This window comes from Anastrepha ludens, chromosome 6 (genome assembly GCF_028408465.1).
Source record: "Anastrepha ludens isolate Willacy chromosome 6, idAnaLude1.1, whole genome shotgun sequence".
NCBI lineage: Eukaryota > Metazoa > Arthropoda > Insecta > Diptera > Tephritidae > Anastrepha > Anastrepha ludens.
This window is the reverse complement of record NC_071502.1, coordinates 95,346,901-95,367,608: the sequence shown is the minus strand read 5'-3', so window position 1 is coordinate 95,367,608 and position 20,708 is coordinate 95,346,901. Positions and strand designations below refer to the sequence as shown.

At 42.2% G+C, this 20,708-nt stretch overlaps 1 protein-coding gene across 1 annotated transcript; it reads left to right on the top strand.

The window, feature by feature from the left end:
* The first annotated feature begins 1,936 nt into the window (after window positions 1-1,936).
* On the top strand, window positions 1,937-18,675 carry LOC128867182 (uncharacterized). Its single transcript, XM_054108278.1, has 4 exons — window positions 1,937-2,035; window positions 2,255-2,762; window positions 18,006-18,601; window positions 18,643-18,675. The coding sequence occupies exons 1-4, from the start codon at window positions 1,937-1,939 to the stop codon at window positions 18,673-18,675; spliced, it is 1,236 nt and encodes a 411-aa protein (XP_053964253.1).
* The last annotated feature ends 2,033 nt before the right edge of the window (window positions 18,676-20,708 follow it).

Sequence of the window (20,708 nt, the reverse complement as noted above, 5' to 3'; positions counted from 1 at the left end):
GTGGTTTTTGCCGAGTTTAACAAAGCGCGCCAGTCGTTTCTTTCCCGTGCTAACCGGCGCCAGTTGGACACACCAAGTGAAGCCAAGTCCTTCTCCATCTGATCTTTCCAACGCAGAGGAGGGCTTCCTTTTCCTCTGCTACCACCAGCTGGTACCACATCAAATACTTTCAAAGCCGGTGCGTTTGTACCCATTCCGACGACATGACCCAGCCAACGTAGCCGCTGGATCTTTCACCAAGGACAGATCTATGTAACCACCCATCACGTGGGTTTTCTTTTATTTTTCTGCTCCATGCAAGCTAATTAAGCCGTAATTTATAGGAAGGTAGAGAAATGCTTGAGCTAGAGACAGAGTTTACCGACTGTTAGCTCGTCTGCGGTAAAGTTCCTATGGTCGTTCCTGTGTCCGAGGGCCCATTCGTAGCACACTTCGCCATGAGCTCATTAAATGAGTTTCGCACGCAACAGCTACTTTCAAGGAGGTACTACTGCAACGTCGACATATAACTGCGAGCTGGATATCGTACACTCTGTTGAGAGTGTAGGTCTATGTTGGTTTCATCGCAAAATGAGACGATGGGGTTCCCTTGAGAACCTGTGATCTGCTCCTGGAAAGATGTGCCTTGCGTCAACTCAGCGAGCACTGGGCTAGTGCGCAAATATGCAAAGTACCGCGAACCTTCGCTTCTGCCTGGTTCCTACCCTTCTCCCCTCCCCTCCCCTCCCCCTGTGTAGTATCACAAGGGAAAACTTTTTGGAATATTTGTCCAAGTGGGCCAGTCGCGAGGCGAGATGAGAACCCTTTCAAGTCTCTCGCAGCATTGTCTTTTATTACTATATACTTAAAAGCGCTAGAATGATCCTGAAACCCTCGGTTGCAGTTCAATGAGAGCTCTTTAGAAAAGCAGCCCACTAAGAACCTTTTCATCAAGCTTTGAGCCATCGGAGATATCGACGAGGATGGTTGTAGATGCTAGCTCCAGGTTCGACAAGTTTGCCATTCATTTCTTTCAGGTATTCCTGTGTTTTCAAGGCACACACGTGATATAGTATAGTATAGCTTGCCTAAGTTTGAGAGGAGTAGCTTCCAGAGCTTTGGCGTAGTCAAAGACGAGATCCCTTCACACAAGAAATGCGATCCTTCAACTCCTGAAGTTTGCCATACAAGAAGATGAAAATTCAGAGCAAGCGCTATAAACCTTGATAGGGGTAAAGGGCAGTTCTCCAGCTGCTGTCCACCAAGCATAGATACCGCCCATTGCATGCCTTCTGATTTGGTCCTAGATGTAGTTTTTTCAAGTGCTAGCCAATTGGTCTGAGAGCCGCTATGTAACAAGGTGTCACAATCGGCTGAAGAGTTTGAAGGAAGGAAGGAGGGGAAGCGAGGTCGATTATGTAGTAAAGCTGAGTCTTAGAAAGAATAAAAGGTGTCACTGAGAAAAAAAGAAAAGAAGACTGAACTGAAGTTGTAACTTCTTTGTTCGAATTCAGACTAAATTTCTGCAGCTTTCTTATAGTCGTTCTGGAACAGTCTCCAAATTTTATTTCAAGTTTCGAATAATAAAGTTTCATTATTTGGATGTGGCAATTTAGTTGCAATGACTGAGTAAGGCGCTTACAATCTTTATTTGGCGTTTGGCCGAGCTTCTTCTCCTATTTGTGATGAAGGGAACTGTGTTAGTCATGCAAATGAATGTGCATGCATATTTTGCATGTTTCGTCCATAAAAGCATATTTTGATTTAAAATGCATGTTTGCATATTTTTTGAGTAATTTTAAGAAATGTAAATCATTCTTCTAATCAAAACATAAAGCAAACCAATTCGGAGCTAAACTTTCGCTTCAAGAACAGATCTATAACATTTTATGCGCCCATCTGTTTCAAAATCTTTTTATTTGCTTTCTCCAATGAGGCGACAAATTTGTTTATAAAAATGGGACTCGAAAATTTCCACGAAATGAGTTTGGCGCAATTATTGGTTAATATGATTTCTGAAGAGAGCACAACGACAAGTGCTATGCGTCACTCGTTAGTATGAAATGCATAGTAAAAGCAGTAAGTTCCATCATATTCTTCTCGGTTGATTGAAAATTGGGTTAAGATGCCAACAAATAGAAAAGAGACGCCGGGTGAATTTATTGTGCGTATGAAGAACCAATTTCCCAATGTTTTTCAGTCGGACAAATCAGTTTTATTTTGTTCACATTGCAATTGTTTGGTTTCTGCGAAAAAAATATTTCAATTCAAACAGCACATTGATTCAGTGAAACACAAGGATGCTCAACAAAGAAAAAAACAGAATTCTGAACGTGAAATGAGCCAATTGTTAATATCAAATCATCAACAGAAACGTGGGCCAAATCTTTCGGAATCCAATATGGATTTATGTAAAACTTTAATCGTAGCCAACATTCCATTAAATAAATTGAATCATCCGAGTGTAGTACAATTCATAGAAAAATACACTTCACAATCAGTTCCAGATCAAAGCACCCTTCGTCGTAATTATGTGCCACATTTGTATGAAAAATCGAGTGAAAAATTGCGTTTAAAAGCTGATGGAGAACATATTTGGGTTGCTCTGGATGAAACAACGGATATTGAAAAAATATCAGTTGCGAATTTTGTTTTTGGCATATTGGATGATGAAAATGAGCGCGGCAAATCTTATTTGTTGAACGTTAAAGAATTAGACAAATGTGACGCCAACACGATCGCAATATTTTTTACTGAATCGATGTTACTTTTATGGCCTAAAGGTATGTAAGTCTTTACCTAAACACCTTTTATTTGCGTTTCTTTTGCATTGAAGGAATTCAATATGAAAATGTTATGCTCGTTACTATCGATGCTATTGCATATATAATAGGTCTATTTATAAGTTCGTGCGGTTTTACAACAGATGGCGTAACTTGATTATTATTCCATCGATCCACATTTCCAAACATTCATTGGAGAGCTACTGTCGTAAGGCACAAACGTCAGTATAAGTTTTTTATTTGAAGCGTAAACAACAATATTTTTACCACACTTGAAAATGTCGAATTTCGTGCCAAATAATGTGTTTTTGCGGGGAATTCTTCTTCATTATTTTAATATGAAGAAAAAAGCAGCCGAAAGTCATCGTATCTTGGTGGAAGTTTATGGTGAGCATGCTCTATCTGAGCGAACGTGCCAGAAGTGGTTTGCACGCTTTAAAAGTGGTGATTTTGGCTTGGAAGACGAAGAACGCGAGGGTGCGCCGCCAAAGTTCATGGATACCGAATTGGAGGAATTGCTCGATCAAGATCCGGCTCAAACGCAAGAAGAGGTTGCAAAAACTTTGGGAGTTGATCAATCAACCATTTCCAAACGTTTAAAAGCCATGGGAATGATCCGAAAGGTAGGCCATTGGGTGCCGTATGAATTGAAGCCAAGAGACGTTGAACGCCGTTTTATGGCATGCGAACAACTGCTTCAACGGCACAAAAGAAAGGGTTTTTTGCATCGAATTGTGACTGGCGATGAAAAGTGGGTCCATTACGACAATCCAAAACGTCGGGCAACGTATGGATACCCTGGCCATGCTTCAACATCGACGTCGGCGCAGAATATTCATGGCCTGAAGGTTATGCTGTGTATCTGGTGGGACCAGCTGGGTGTTGTGTATTATGAGCTACTGAAACCGAATGAAACGATTACGGGGGATGTCTACCGACGACAATTGATGCGTTTGAGCCGAGCACTGCGAGAAAAACGGCCGCAATACGCCGATAGACACGACAAAGTTATTTTGCAACATGACAATGCTCGGCCACATGTTGCACAAGTGGTCAAAACATACTTAGAAACGCTCAAATGGGATGTCCTACCCCACCCGCCGTATAGTCCAGACCTTGCGCCATCCGATTACTATCTCTTCCGATCGATGCAACATGGCCTGGCTGACCAGCACTTCCGTAATTACGATGAAGTCAAAAAATGGATCGATTCGTGGATTGCGGCAAAACCGACCGAATTTTTCACAAAAGGAATCCGTGAATTGCCAGAAAGATGGGAAAAAGTAGTAGTAAGCGATGGACAATATTTTGAATATTAAATTTGTAACCATTTTACGTCAATAGTTTCAAATTTCGAAAAAAAACCGCACGAACTTATTCATAGTCCTATTAATTTCGGCAATGAAGTCTCTTCAAGTTTTATTCCCAAAAATGCTACACGTTACATGCTTTGCCCATGATTTGCATCGATTGGTAGAATTTATTCGTTCAGAATTCCATGAAGTAAATTTGTTGATATCAAAAGTAAAGGCTACCTTCGTCAAAGTACGTATTGCTATTTTTATCTATAGTTCAAATTCTTAATTATATTCACAGTCAGCAGCTTGACGGCAGCTGTTTAATTAAGCAAGCAAATCCACTGCCATCCGAACCAATTGTCACTAGATGAGGAACTTGGCTACAAGCACGTGATTACTATGCTGACAAATTTGACGCTTTAAAATCGGTTGTTGATTATTTAAATGATGCAGATTCGGAATGTATTCGAGATGCAAAAAAAGCGTTTAGAGCGTCCAATATTCGACAAAATTTGGCATTCATAAAAGTTAACTTCATGTTCATCGCAGACAAGATCAAAATATTAGAATCGAAAGGACTTGAATTGAAAAAGTGTATAGAGCTGTATGAAGAAGTTCATTCTATCTTAGGCACAATGACCGACGACCATTTTTTGAAGAAGTTCGAAGAAGTGTTATCTCGGAATGTTGGATATAGTTCTTTGCTTGAAATTTATGATATTTTGAATGGAGATTCACATCGGTGGAATTAGAACTTTCCTTCTCAACCTATAAGTCAATTTTAACTGAAAAACGGCGGTGTTTCTCGTTCGATAGTCTGAAACAACATCTTATTTTGACTTGCAACAATGAATTACTGTAAGTATCTGGCTAACTGAAATAAAAATGTTTACTAGCCCAGGAGAAAAACTACCTTTTTTGCATTTTCGGTATTTTTTGAGAGATTTTCGAACATTATTTTGGGCTTTTTTTTGCATGTTTTCATACACTTTTTCGTGCTTATTTTGTCTTTTTTTGCATTTTTTCGTGCATATTCCAGAGTTTTTCATGCATTTTTGCATGCATATTTTGGCTTTTGGACCGCCATAGCCGAATGGGTTGGTGCGTGATTACCATTCGGAATTCACAGAGAGGTCGTAGGTTCGAATCTCGGTGAAAGCAAAATTAATAAAAACATTTTTCTAATAGCGGTCGCCCCTCGGCAGGCAATGGCAAACCTCCGAGTGTATTTCTGCCATGAAAAAGCTCCTCATAAAAATATCTGCCGTTCGGAGTCAGCTTGAAACTGTAGGCCCCTCCATTTGTGGACCAACATCAAGACGCACACCACAAATAGGAGGAGGTGCTTGGCCAAACACCTAACAGAAGTGTACGCGCCAATTATTATTATTTTTTGGCCTTTTATTTTGCATGACTATCACAGCTCTAGTGATGAGCGTCTTGATTTTTTTCCACAAATGGAGGGACCTACAGTTTTATGCCACCTCTGAACTGCAAATCGTTTTTTATGAGTCGCTTTTTCGTGGCAGAAATGCACTCGGAGGTTTGCCATTGCCTGGCGCAGAGCGATCGCTAATAGAAAAAATGTTTTCTGTCATTTGATGTTTAATGCACAGAGACTCGAATTTATGCACTTCCGAATGGTAGTCCATCACCCGTCTATGCAGCTACGGCGACCACTGAGTAATAGATAAGGGATCTTACGGACGCCAGCACGATGGCTATAGCCGGGAAACATCGCCCCTGTTTCTATGGAAAACCCCCCTTCTGAGGTTACTGACGTGCAGAGGTTGTACTCATTGATCTTAGAGAAATCAAGTTAATCTCCTCTTAAAACTCATACGCTGATGGTGATAAGTCTTTTATAAAGTTCCATCAATGCAATCATTTTTAATAAACCAACCACTGACGTCTGATACAAACTAAACTGAATCCCTAAGCTCGGCTGAGCTGACAATTTCATTTCTTCCTCCAACCGCTCTGTGTTGCGTTAATTAAATAAATATTTTTGCAACGATTTAATGAAACTTTGTACTTACAATAGACATTTTTATGATTCTGTAGCAAAGAGCATAAATAAGATATTAAATCTCTTCAGTCTCTTCGTTCTGCCCCCTCAACAAGTTTGCTTGTGCGTCGGTCAAACATTCATTTCACTCCCCTCTAAGTCGCTAAATGCTGCTTAACTAATGTAACTTTATCACTTTCACTGCCGGGGCTGGTTCTCCACGAGCTGCTAAAATCGGGCAGAACTAGCGAAAGGACGAAGCAGTTAACGAACCGCAGCTGTAAATAGAACTTCACACCTTTGCGCCAAGTAATTTCACTGAATATGAAAGGATAACTCGACTCGCCTTTTTTATTTGCTTTGCAACAAAAATTTTGATACTCTGTTGAAGGAGCGGCTCGCAGGGTGATGGTGTGTGTTGGTTAGTTAAGTATCGCTAGCACAATTGTTGCTTTTATTGTTTGCGCAACACTCACGAACATTTACTGTTGCCGCGCTTCGCACATAACAAGGAACTCTCGTTGTCACTCCACTGCCTTTACTTTGCTGCCTTCTCACTTTTCAGACTTCAATGTCTTCCTTTTGGAAATGCCACAGCAGTGAAGTGCAATGAAGTCTGTCTGATTGTTGTCCTTCAAGTGGTGCCAAACACATACACACACACTCACACAACTCGCAATATGCCACCGCAGCTACCAGCATTACCTAATGTCCGGATGCGGATCAAATGCGCCAACAACAGCGCGACCGGTTAAGCAGTGGCATTCATTTTCAATGTGTTTTGCTCTGTATTTATTTGTGTAGATATCGCCTAGTTGTTGGTGTTCTTGCTGATATATGTAGCTACAATTACCATTGCATGCGCCTCATGTGGCAGGTAAACAGAGCAGCCTGAACAGCTTCAGTATACGTTTTATAAATTATTCTGTTTATGCAGCATGGCAAGACGAAACACATAAAAGTCGCATTGCCACAAGACGTTGGCAAAAACAACCAGAGTAGTGCAGAGCAGAAGCGGAAGAATAAACAGCAGCACAAAAATGAATTGAAGGATTTCGTAGCTGAAATAGAAAAAGGAGCAGCAGCAACGAAATTGCAGGACATCAAGAAAAATATGTAGACTTAAACGACCATACAACAACGGACAAACAGCAAAATAAAGACAACACAGCAGCAATAGCTGCATGAAATGCGCCAAACGCAACAACAACAACCACAAAGGATCAAATTTTACACGGTAACTGGTATACACTGAGAAAATTTACGTATAATTAATGTTGCAGGCGAATGGATAGCTTCAAGGGCTGACGGCTTCATTGGCCGCAACGATGTGCGTATAACGAAGCATTGTGATACGTTCGCAATTGTATTAGTGCCCCTTGAAGAAAATGGTATTTATTTCTAGGCCAAAATGCATGTGAAACTTGAGAGTGTCGAAGGGTATTACAGCTCTTTAGTCCAGAGAGAGTTGGACACCGACTGTCGGGAGAAGAAATGTGGCAGTACTACGACCAAACAGTTTTCTGAGTTAAGAGGAAATATAATGAAATGAAGTATGCAACTACTTCTACTTTACGATTTATTCTACGTTAGCCCTGGTTCTGACTAAAAATTTTGAAATTTCGATAATTCGCTTGTTTGTTCCACTTTTTATTTCAGTGAAAATAGAGAGAATAGCACCAACTCTATTCTTTTAGGATCTAAGTGCAGTGAATGCAAAGCTATATACACAAAAAAGCTCTTTTCTTAGAGACTTCCAAGCCAGTCTTATCTCCACCACTCAAGACTTAAGGGATCAGTACTCATATCTCCATACCCAAAATATTGGACCTTTTTTCCAGAGCAGGCTAAAGTCGAAAATGTCAGCATCGTCATCAAAGATGCAGTCACACCAGTGGTATGTGGGGCACGCTCCTACTAACACTGTAGTATTCCTCCCCTCTCAGCTGATTCCACCCTGGGACTGCTAAAATTATTTCATCAAGCGGCTCCACCTGTTTGAGCCTTTTAACCAGCTACCTGCGTCCAAGCTTAAGTAGGTTATACGCTATCAATAGCATCCCATAGTTTGGGATACCTATAAGGCATCGGAAAGTTGCAATATCGTTACTCGATATCGACTTGCCGTCGGTTTGAGTTCGTCTTCAAGCTTACCTCAGGTGTTCGTGCTTGCCATCTGGTTTTTTTTTATTTTTTGTGTTTGGTCGGGCTCCTCCTCCTATTTGGGGTGGCGTCTTGATGTTGTTCCACAAATGGAGGGAGCTACAGTTTCAAGCCGACTCCGAACAGGACTCATTTTTTAGGAGGAGATTTTTCATGGCAGAAATACATTCGAACGCATGTCATTGACAGCCGAGGGGCGACCGCTATTAGAAAAAACGTGTTCTTCATCTTGGTTTTTCAGCGAGATTCCAACCTATTTTCTCTCTGGATTCCGAATGGTAGTCACGCACCAACCCATTCGGCTACGGTGGCCGCCTCCTATTCTATACTTCGAAGTTTTACTACGATCCTTACTGCACTTTACTATTTTTTACTGCTTCCCATTGCTCTTTCGAGTTCAGCATTTGCTTGACGAGGTTTTCTGGTATAGAGACGACGCCGAAGAGATTAGCGAAATGTTGGTCTGGCAACTGCGGTTCTTGCTGTACATTTCTTCATTGGCAGGCACGTAGGTGGATAAGGTGGTGTCTGCAATGGTTTCTGTAAAAGTCGTCGCACATTGAAAGAAAAGAGAACTTACAACTTCACCCAAAATTTAGTGAACATTTCTCTAAGAAGTTTACTGATTTCACGTCTATGAAGTAAAGAAGGTTGAAAATTTTGATTTTCAGCCCGAATTGATTTGAGCGACAGCGGTTAGTTTTGTCTTGAAGCTATCACAAAAAGCCTTGAGCCGAAGTGCGAACCACTACAGACGACCGACTTGAACCAATCTAAGTTAAATGGTTGCCCCTAAGAATCAGAGCGCTCTATTGAAGCGAGACTTTTCGTGCAGAGTTCCCTGTCTCACATCGGAAGCGTCCCCAGATGGCAGATCGGGGAATGCTCGGCAGATATATAGGGTAAATGGGAAATAAAAATTTCAATAAAATACCACTCGTGGACCAAAACAAGCAAAACACCAGCTTAGAGGTGCTGATAGTATTCTGTCGCAAAGCAAACTATGGAATCCGAAAGCTTCTGTCTAGAAACGAGCGACTTCTCGGACAGCGAATGTTATCCAGGTTAGAAGCGGCTGAACCACGCCGAACTAAAGCACTCGAAATGGGGAGATCAGTTGGCAATACAATATTTAAAACTCGTGCATTAGTATGTGGATTGATACCCCACAAAAACTGCGATTCAGATATTGCTACAGCTCCTCCCGTCCCGGTATAACCATGGCAGTCCTTGAAGTACGTTCTCAGTTCGTCGCCATTCAGTTGGTGATTCAGGTTAGTCCGGGCTTTCTCCCGATTAATGCTGACCCGACTCTGAACACAGGTACCCATAAAGGTTTGTGTTAACCCTCGCGTCGGTCTCCCCGCATTGCAAAGATAATCACCGGGTCAAAGAGGCGACTGTGCGTAAGCACTGAGCTAGAAGCTTGAAGAGCTGACCCATCAACAAGAACACTCAACAACTACAACAGAAATCGATGATGAGCATTCTAAAGGCAACAACTGAGCATATCTTCAAGGACACCGACATACTGTGTCAATTTCGAAGAAATACAACAACTTTGGGATCACCTATTAAGAATCAAGATGTGGACCATATGGACTCCGAAAACTAATGGAACCACAGGAGAAAGCTATGAAACGCTAGGGTGTATAGCAGTACTACAGTTGGGCGCGCAAAGTCTATCTACAACTATTGCAGCATGCAGTTCCTAGTCGATCATAGATGGTGACCCAGCAACCCTATTTGATGAAGGTTCCACCGATGTTGCGGGGAAAAGAAATCGCTGAACTGCAGAAGTTCTGTTTGTAAACAGGCGGTCCAGCAGTATAAAACGGCTTTATGCCGAAACCATGCTTCAGATGGACAAGTAAGAAAGACGGGGCGACTAGACCAAAACAAGACTCCAACACAATGGGGGAAGGTCTCGCTGGCAGAAAGACTAGTGGAGTTAACCCAATTTGCAAAGCGAGTAAGGACCAAAAATAGCGCCAACGGAGCCGAAATAACCCAATCCCCAGCTATTAAAAAAGTAAAAGTCCGATAGTGTGGAGATGGAGATAAAGTCAAGGACTAATAGGAAGAAAGAAGAGTGGACCACGGTGCAACAAGAGTCGAAGCGGAAACTCCCAAAGAAACGATTTCTAAGGAATAGAGGATGAAAGGGGACTTCTAATTCTAATTTAGATTAGCTAAAAGTGTTCATTCTATTGATTTGAAAATTTTTAGTGTACCAACTTCGGACTTCACTTCAACGCCTTGCTGAAAAGCAGTAGAAGCACAATTTTCAGCACAGCAATGGCCAGCAGCAGCAAGTAATATAAGCGGCAGCAATGAAGCGCAGTGCAAATATAAACCAAATACTGGCAAACTCAAAAGGAAGTGAGTGAATTCAAGTATATGAGAATGTGTGTGTGTGTGTGCGCGTGTTAAAGATAAGCAGCCGGACACCAGTGTCGGGTCACTTGCAGTTTCAAGCTGCCTCTTATACACACACACACACATACATTTATAAGTTTAGCCAAGAAGTCTGCTAGAAAGCTCACTGCATGCTGTACACACACATCCACACTTACAAAGAGTATAGCATATGCATTTGCACACATATATGGGGCGTACTTCAGTGTGTTTTTTTTTTTTTTTTTTTTTTTTTTTTTTTTTTTTTTTATGAGGAGGAAGCATCGAAAGCCTTACCCCGTCAGTGTGGGACTTTAACCCGAACTAAACCTCCTACCGTCAAAGTACCGATCCCCCCGGTACTACCGTCAAGTATTTCGTCGGGAGGCGGTTTGAGCGTTGCACTCAACGTCAGTTACTGTTCTGATGCAATATGTCACAAGCTGCATCTGCCTATTACCACCACTGTTAGGTCATATCAGAAGACAACCACCCCTGTCGGATCTATACGCCCCCTCCCCCCATGTCCCTGTTCGTTACCATAGAAAAGCTAGTTTCTAATAGTGGTATCGTCAGTTTACCTGTGTTTTCATCTCTGGATAGGTGTGCTGCTTCACGTTCTTATTTGACGTTCGCGCATCCTCCTTGCCTGCTCGCTATTTCGAAGTTGCTGCATTATTTCAGCAGCCATGTTTTGGACTTTGCTCCAATTGTCCTGGCTCATCAACATCAGTGGCACTAAATTCTCGGGCGTGATGCTGCTGCCAAGGTTGCCTTCTAGTTTAGCCCTTACTCTTCTGAAGCGGGGACACGTGAGAAGCACATGTTCTGCGTCCTCCTCAACTGCTGGTGTGCACTGCTCGCAGTATGGACTTTCTTCGTGTCCAAAGCGGTGAAGGTACGCTTTAAAGCAACCATGGCCACTTAGGATTTGGCAGACATAGAAGTCTACTTCTCCGTGCTTTCTCTGGAGCCAAGCTTCAACGTTGGGGATGAGACGGTGGGTCCACCTGCCTTTATTTGCACTGTCCCATCGCGTCTGCCATTGGTCCACGCAGCGGTGGTTTATGGATTTTCTCAGTGCCAGCTGATCGCATTGGGCTTGGTTGTTCCTCATACGTCTCATTTCATACATCTCCTGCGCTATCAAGTCGAGTGGGCATAGACCGGCTATGATGAGCGCCGCATCCTCTGAGACTGTCCTGAAGGCAGAGCAGACTCTAAGAGCACACAAGCGGTACGCGGAGTTACTACTTCGTACGTATGAAGCGTGTTGGAATGCATCGCGCCAAACTGTCGCGCCATATAAAAGGATAGACCTCACTACTCCAGCCAGGACCTGTCTTGCCTGCTGCCTTGGTCCTCCAATGTTCGCCATTATTCTAGCCAGGGCTGCTGTCGCAGTCGCAGCTTTGTTGCTAGCGTATTCCAAGTGGTATCGGAAGCTAATTCGGTGGTCTACCAAGACGCCTAAGTATTTTATGTATGGCTTTGACTCGATAATGCTGTCCCCAACTCTAATCTTGACCTTTTCAACTCTCTTTCGGCTGCTGATGAGTACGGCTTCTGTTTTATGCGTAGCTAGCTTTAAACCATTCGCGCCTAGCCATCTTTGAGCCGCGCCTATAGCTTGTTGCGCGATATTTACAATTTCCGCGAGCGTTTTCGCGGTTACAACGATTGATATATCGTCCGCGAAGCCAACGAATGTTGCTCTCTTGTGTACCTTTAGTCGCAAAATGCCGTCGTACATAATGTTCCACAGGAGGGGCCCTAGAACGGATCCTTGTGGCACACCAGCTGTGACCTGGTAGTCAACAATTCCGCTGTCGCTGCCGTAACGTAACACCCTATCAGACAGGTAGCTGGATATGATACGCTGTAGATAGGTAGGCACTTGCATCGCGCGGAGGGCGTGTAGTATGTCTATCCATCTGGCACTGTTGAACGCATTTTTGACATCTAATGTTATTACTAGGCAATATTCTTTTGCACCACCTAACCATCGCTTGCCTTCAATTGCCTTTTCCGCAATTACTTTTACGGCCTCTATCGCGTCTGTGGTAGATCGCTTCCTCCTAAAGCCGAACTGGTAGCTTGACAGCTGTCCGTCTACATATATTTCCAGCCGGTTTTTAATCACAAGCTCAAACAACTTACCAATGGAGTCCAGCATACACAGTGGACGGTATTCATTTGGAGCGCAAGCACCTGGTTTTTTTGGTACAAGTACCAATTTTTGTAGTTTCCAGATATTTGGAAAGACGCCTTCTTGCAGGTACACATTAAAAATTCTCGCAAACAAGCACGGGTTTTGCAGCACGGCTTTTTTCAACGCAATGTTTGGAATTCCATCTGGCCCAGGCGCTTTTCGAGACGATAATTTGCTACTTAGTTTGAGCACTTCGGCTACATTTACCGCCGGGATGTTGGTGGCTGGTTCGCTATCTATCTTTCTCACAAAGTCAGGCTGCGGAGGGAAGAGTTCTCGTACAATCTGGTCCAAGAGAATTGGGCATGTTGGTTGTACCGTCTGTTTCATCTTGTTCCGCACTATTTTATAGGCTGAGCCCCATGGGTTAAGTGTGTGCGTGTGCGTGTGCGTGTGCGTTGTTGGCCTGTTGCGACGTTCCGTAATTGAATACGTTGAATTACTGCAGCAGTAGCGGCAGCCAGTGGTGGGATTCATTGCAAAGCGTCCGGCAGGATTAATTTTTAATGAATTTTTGTTATGCAGCGGCAGCAAAAATAACAGCAAAAACACCTAAGTACTAAGGCAGGCGCACACACAACTACATAAATATCTGTTTACGTGTATTTTTTTCATAATCTGAGTATAGGAGTGTGGCTGTGTGCCTGTGTGTGTGTGTGTGCATGTTTTATGAGAAGTGTAAACAAAATATAAACACTCACGGCACAACTAAGCAGCTCCTTTCAAGGTGCTCTTCTACGGCGTCACTGCGCTGCGAAGGCAGCAGCGTAAAATACAGTGGAGGTAGGAATAAGATGCCGCAGCACTGCGTTGCACTGGTGGCGAGTTGTATTAACAAACAACAGGATAATAGAAAGACGAAACGTTTTCTTAGTCATTTAGTAGGAGTGTGGCTATGTTGTTATTGTTGTTTTATTGTAATAATTTCTGTTATGTTTTGTTTTTCTTTGCTCATTTCACAGCATTCGCTTGTGGTTGTTTATTAAAGCATTCTTTTGTATGTAAGGGGGTTTTTTTCGCGTCATTTTATATGGCTGATTTTATTGTGCTGCACTTTTGTTGCATACTTGAAGGCGTACGCTTGTGGTAGGTGTGAGAAATTAAAAGTGAAATAACAATGAAATGAAGGCGGTAAAGAACTCGGCTGCAGGCAAGTTTTTTCTTTAAATAAAAGTTCAACTTATTTAACTTCAAGTGATAAGGAAATCTTAAAATTTAAACAGACTTGGTTTTGTAATTTACAAACTCAAGTTATGGAATAGTAAATCATTGCGGTTGAAGTGCAGCAAGGCGAATAACTTTTTTTCTTACGAGATAATTCTGAAATAATTGTTTAAATATTATTTTTTTGATCCATTGATAAAAAATGAAATACTGAAAACAAAAATAAAAAATCTTCTTTTTCGTTTCCGTTTTACACGCTTTTAAAGAAACACCCAAAAAACACCATTTGAAATGAGGCGAGGGCATTAAACATAAGTGGCCCAAAAGCATCCTTTATTGTCAATCCACCGTCGGCGCAGATTTTTCAATTCTCAGTCTATGAGAATATACAGTACCTGGCCATTGAATTATGATCAAATTATATCAAATATCAGGTAACATTTTCAATCTAATGTGGACTTTTCCAAAAAAAAAGGGTATTAAAGGGTTTTTAACCTGTTCTTAGATGTTTTTAAAAATTTACGGTCAATTGGCCTGTGACGATTAGAAAAGGATCAGTTTTTTTGCTTATAAGTGAAAAGTTAAGTGTGCAAGTGCCAGTGCGAATTAATTCGATCTTGTGTGAGGCGCATAAAAAAAATAATTGAGATCGTCTGAAAAGTGAAAGAATTGAATAGTGAATATTCATATATCTAGAATATAACAACAGTAAGTACAAAATATACCTACCTTTTAAATCTGTCACGTGAACTATCCTTTTTTTAAATTTAACCAGTTTTTTTTTAGAAAATGGGCCGAAAGTCGGATTTGACATCTGGACAAAAGCAACAAATTGCAGTTCTTTTGATAGCCAAGAACCTGAGCTATGCAGACATAGCAAAAGCCGTTGGAATATCCAAGGCGTCTGTGGTAAATGTTGCCAAAAAGTTGAAAAATACCAACAACGTTTTAGCGGTAACTTCAAACAATCGCCAAAATTGGCGCCGAGAACGCATCACCTCAACCAGGCAGGATCGCAAAATCGTCCAAACAGTTCTCTGGAACAGAAATGCTTCAAGTCGGATGATTTTAAGAGAGGTTCAGAGATCTGGAGTAAATATTTCGGAAAGAACGTTACTTACGACGACGCTTATACAAAAAAGGACTTTTTTGTAGACGACCAGCAAAAGAGCCAAAACTGACACCCTGTATGCGAAATCGGCGGAAACTTTGGGCACAACTTCACAGAGACTTTGACGCGGAATATTCGAAAAAAGTTAGTTTAAAAAAACATTATTTTCCTTTGTCAAATAGCAGTAGTAAGAAGATGTGAACATTCGCACTTTTCAGTGGTTGTGTTTTTCTTCTTACAGATCATCTTCAGCGATGAATGGTGATTGGAAGCGGTGACAAAATAGCAAATTTTCTTCGCAGAAGAGCCAGAGAACGATATTCTGAAGATTGTGTGCTTCCAAGGGTCAAACACCCCGCACCCCCCTCCTCCCCTTTTGGTTTGGGGACGTATAACCTCAGAGGGACCAGGTCCGCTGCATTTTGCTGAGGGAACAATGCGCTCTGTCCAGTACGTGGAGGTGCTGGAAAACGTTTTGATGCCATATTTAGAAACCCTGAAGTGTCCTAGAGACCAATACTCCTTCATGCAAAATGGAGCTCCATGTCACACTTCCAGGATGAGCATAAATTGTTTGAATTCAATGAAAATAATGGTTTTGCCATGGCCTGGCAATTCACCAGATCTTAACCCCATCGAAAATTGTTGTGCATACCTCAAATCGGCAGTATATCAGCGGAATAATACCACAATACAACAGCAACAATGGACAAAATGTGTGGTATATGCTTCAACGAATTGCGACCGTCTTAACAGCAAGGGGAGGGGCCAGGAAATATTAGTTTAAAATAAATATTTCTAATGCAAAAATGTCAAGAAGCCTTTAATAAAAAGAAATATGTAAACTTTTTTAAATGCTTTAAGACCGTTTGCTTTTTATTCGCTCTCAAAGCCATAAATAAGTAATTTTTATCATCGGTCATAATTCAATGGCCAGGTACTGTATAACTGCTCCAACGGCACAATCAATTTTTGAATCATCTTTATAGGCTTTCTTTTTTTTACGAGGAGGAAGCATCGAAAGCATTCGTCGGCAGGTGGTTTGAGCACTAAACTCAACGTCCGTTATTGTCCTGATGCAATACGTCCAAAGTAGCATCTGCTTGTTAGCACCCCCTGTTTAGGTCATTTGATGAGAGAGCCACCCCTGTCATAACAGTACTCCCCCACCCACCATGTCTCTGTCCATACCATAGAAAGATAAGTTTCTATGTCCGGGATCGTCAGTTTACCTTCTTCTTCTTAATTGGCGCTATTACCGCTTACGCGATTTTGGCCGAGTTTAACAAAGCGCCCGTCGTTTCTTTCTCGTGCTAACCGGCGCCAGTTGGACACACCAAGTGAAGTCAAGTCCTTCTCCACCTGATCTTTCCAATGCAGAGGAGGCCTTTCTCTTCCTCTGCTACCACCAGTTGGTACCGCATCGAATACTTTCAGAGCCGGAGCGTTTGCATCCATTCGGACAACATTACCCAGCCTTTATACGCTGCCCTATATCTATGTCGTCGTACAGCTCATACAGCTCATCGTTACATCGTCTGCGATATTCGCCGTCGCCAACGTGCAAAGGTCCAAAAATCTTACGCAGAATATTTCTCTCAAACACTCCAAGCGTCGCTTCATCGGATGTTGTCATCGTCCACGCTTCTGCTTCTGCGCCCTACGTTAGGACGGGCATGATGAGAGTCTTGCAGAGTGTTAGTTTTGTTCGTCGAGGGAGGATTTTACTGCTCAGTTGCCTACTTAGTCCAAAGTAGCACTTGTTGGCAAGAGAGATTCTACGTTGGATTTCAAGGCTGACATTGCTATCGGTGCTAATGCTGGTTCCTAAATAAACGAAGTCTTTTACAACCTCGAAATTATAACTGTCTACAGAGTCGTGGGTGCCGAAACGCGAGTGCGCCGACTGTTTGTTTGAAGACAGGAGGTTCTACGTTTTGTCCTCGTTCACCACCAGACCCATTCGCTTTGCCTCTTTATCCAGTTTGGAGAAAGCAGAACTAACAGCGCGGTTATTAAGGCCGATGATGTCAATATCATCGGCATACGCCAAGGAAAAAGTTACTACTACTACAAGAAAAGTTACTACATCTACTACTATGGAATTTCAGCTATTTAGTGCTATGCTTTCGCTTTTTCACCTTCTCTCCATTTGACTCAAATCATGACAAATTTTTGATACAATCCCATACCTCTTTAGATTGTAGTACGTGTGGTGTCCGGTGTTATTGGTTCTGCTATTTGGTTTTCCAAAAACTCTCATTCTTTACTATCTCTTTGGCAGTGAAAGAAAATATGCTCCGCATTTTCATTAGCCTTGGCACAAAATGAGCAAATAACTCCATCATCATGGCCATACTTGTGGAGATATCCTCTAAAACAACGATGCCCTGTCAGGAACTGCATTATGTTAAAGTCGGCATTACCGTGTTTTCTATCGACCCATGCCTGCGTTGAAGAAGCAGACGCCGTCCCCAGCAATAGACGACGGAATCCCAACAGGGATATCTCGACTCAGCCCCCCTCTAGCACGGAAATTAAAACCGCAATCCACAAGCTTAAAAACAACAAAGCTGCTGGCTCGGATGGTATACCACCTGAGTTATTAAAATTTGGTGCTGATGAAATAACCCCACTACTCAGTCCCCTCTTACTTCAAATCTGTCCAACAAACACCATCCTGATCGACTGGAAAGAGGGCATAATAATATCAATTCCGAAGAAGGATGATTTAAGTCGCTGTGCAATTGGCGTGGCATAACTCTTTTAAATGCCGTAATAAAGATCTTGGCATTTGTCATTCTTGAGAGAATCGCCCCGGTTCTCAACAACATATTGCGCCCCAAAAGATCGTGGGTAGATCATATTAACACGCTGCGTATAATTATAGAGCAGTCAGTGGAATGGCGGTCGCCACTGTGCCAACTCTTTGTGGACTTTGAGCGCGCTTTTGACACATTGAACAGGCGCGCAATTTGGTCTACCTCGAGGACTAATGGAGTACCGGAAAAAATCGTCACCATCATTCAAGAACTTTATGAGGGAGCTGCGTGCAGTGTACTCTTCAAAGGCGAAACGAGCGAGTTGTTCAGTATTCACAATGGTGTGCGTCAGGGTGGTGTGTCGTCGCCGCTTCTGCTTATCACTGTACTTGATGATATTATAAGAAAAACAAATATCGATATTCCATCGGGCATTCATTGGCGCCCATATCAGAAGCTCTGCGATCTGGATTATGCCGATGATATATGCTTTTTGACACACAAATTGTCTGAAGCACACGCTAAACTTACTGCCTTAATACGATATGCAAGCCAAGTTGGATTGCGAGACAGCTTCAAAAAAACGAAGCTTATACGTATCGAAACTCCAAATCAGGACGCACAGACGCTTGAAGAGGGTGGCACGCTGGTTACAATTGAGGACATCGGAAACTTCTGCTACCTTGGCAGCATAGTGTCAAAAAATGGTGGAGCGGAAGCTGATGTAAGTTCCCGCATAAACAAAGCTCGCTACGCTTTCCACAGGATGAATCAAATCTGGTTATCAAGACATATTAGCACAGAAACAAAATTGCGAATTTTCAATACAAGCATCAAACCAGTGTTACTTTATGCGTGCGAAACGTGGAAAGTCACAGATACCTTATGCAATAGCCTACAAACATTTATCAACAGATGTCTGCGCATTATTCACCGCATATTTTGGCCAAGAGTTATCACCAACGAAAATCTTGTAAATATTTCAATGTGCAAGCCCATCGCAGCTGATATCAAAGAAAGGAAATGGCGTTGGATTGGGCACACCTTACGCAAAGAAGTCAATGACATCGCAAAGATGGCCCTAGAATGGAATCCACAAGGCTCCAGAAAAAGAGGACGACCACGAACAACTTAGATGCGATCAACACACGCGGAATACCAGTCAACATGTTCCTGGCATGAAATTCGAAAAATTCCACAAGATCGCTCACGTTGGTCTGAGTTTTTTTCCGCCCTATGCTCTGATTAAGAGCGGTATTTCTTCATATAACTATATAAATAATTTCATGTACAAACTATTTATTGTTAATTTGACTAGAGATATCAAGGAATAAAAATAAAAAATAAAAATAAAAAATAAAAAAATATGCCTGCACATTTCTAATGAGTGGGTATGTCCATCTCCCTTTGGTTGTTATATCCCAGCGTTTTGGCTATTTAGATAGACTCTCGTATCTGATTTCCTCCTCAGCTCCTCAGCTATTAACGACCTGCCAAGGCTTCGGCTTTTGTCATTTATTCTCTTACTGTCGAGAGCAATTATATCTGGGGACATTCTGCCAGAAATTACCCCGATAGCTTCACGGGATACAGTGCGAAAAGCGCTTCTTTAACTCTTCTCCCCACACAGGTTCAGCATACGTTACAATGAATTGGGTACCTTTTGCCAGTAGTAGCTTTCTGTTCTGACTTGGCCCGCCTATGTTAGCCATTTTTCAAAATAGCGCCGTATTTACCCGTGCTGCTTACTCACAATCTCTTTCTCTGGGCACTTTGAAGTTTAAGCGTGCATCAATCATGACTCCCAAGTATTTCAAGTACGGTAGGGTGTTGATGTTATGCCCGTCTATGCTTAGTGTGATGTTATCAAGTTTTTTCTACTTGTCATCAAAATTGTTTCAGTTTTTTGGCCCGCCCGGAGCCTTGTGGTACTCCCCCAGTTACTCTATATTGCTTAACTCCTTTGTCTGTATCATACAATAGTATTCTGACAGGTAGCTTTTTATCAAACGCAATTGGTATGATGGCGTTTCCAGATTCCCTAAAGTGTGCATAATGTGGGAGCAGCATGCAGAGTTAAATGCATTTTTTACGTCCAATGTTATGACGGCGCAATACTCCTTGGTACCATGCATCCATCTTGTGCCTTCAATGGCATTTTCCGCTATTGATGTAAGCTTTTTTATTGCATCAATAGTGGAGCGTCCCCTGCGGAAACCATATTGGTTGTCGGACGATAGACTTCTTTTTCAATAAAGTGCTGCTCCAAACGATCAGCAATAAGCCGTTCTAAAATTTTGCCCATCGTATCAATCATACAGAGGGGTCGATATGAGCTTGGTTGACCCGGCGTCCTATTAGGTTTCGGCAAAAGGACAAGTCGTTGCTGTTTCCAAATATTTGGGAAGACACCATCTCGAAAACACTTTTGAAACGTCTCCGTGAGGGGTTTTGCGTCTTCTTGCAGTGCGAGTGTGTAGAGCTCCGTTAGGTATTCCATCAAGGCCTTGAGCTTTAGCGTTTCCAAAACGACCCAAGGCTGTATTTACCGCTGTTTTTGTGACTGTAATAAATTATGCGTCTGCTGGTAGTCGGTATTCTTGCTCATCTTCTTGCCTTGCGAAAAGGGTTTCCACAACCTTTTTTAAAGATAACAGGGCAAGTCGGCGCTTTTCCTTTCCTTACCACTAATCTTAGACATCACCAACTTATACGCTCCTCCCCACGGATTTTCATCAGCTTTGGCACACAGTTCTTTGAAGCAGAACGCCTTGCTTTTTTTAATCGCATTTTTGAGGCCGTTGCGTTTCATTTTGAAAATTTCCCGCAAC

Coding starts and splice junctions, on each gene's coding strand:
- LOC128867182 (XM_054108278.1), top strand. CDS start 1,937: ATGGGACTCGAAAATTTCCACGAAATGAGTTTGGCGCAATTATTGGTT. Junction 2,036..2,254: donor GTGCTATGCGTCACTCGTTA/GTATGAAATGCA, acceptor CAATTCAAACAG/CACATTGATTCAGTGAAACA. Junction 2,763..18,005: donor GTTACTTTTATGGCCTAAAG/GTATGTAAGTCT, acceptor GTATAATTATAG/AGCAGTCAGTGGAATGGCGG.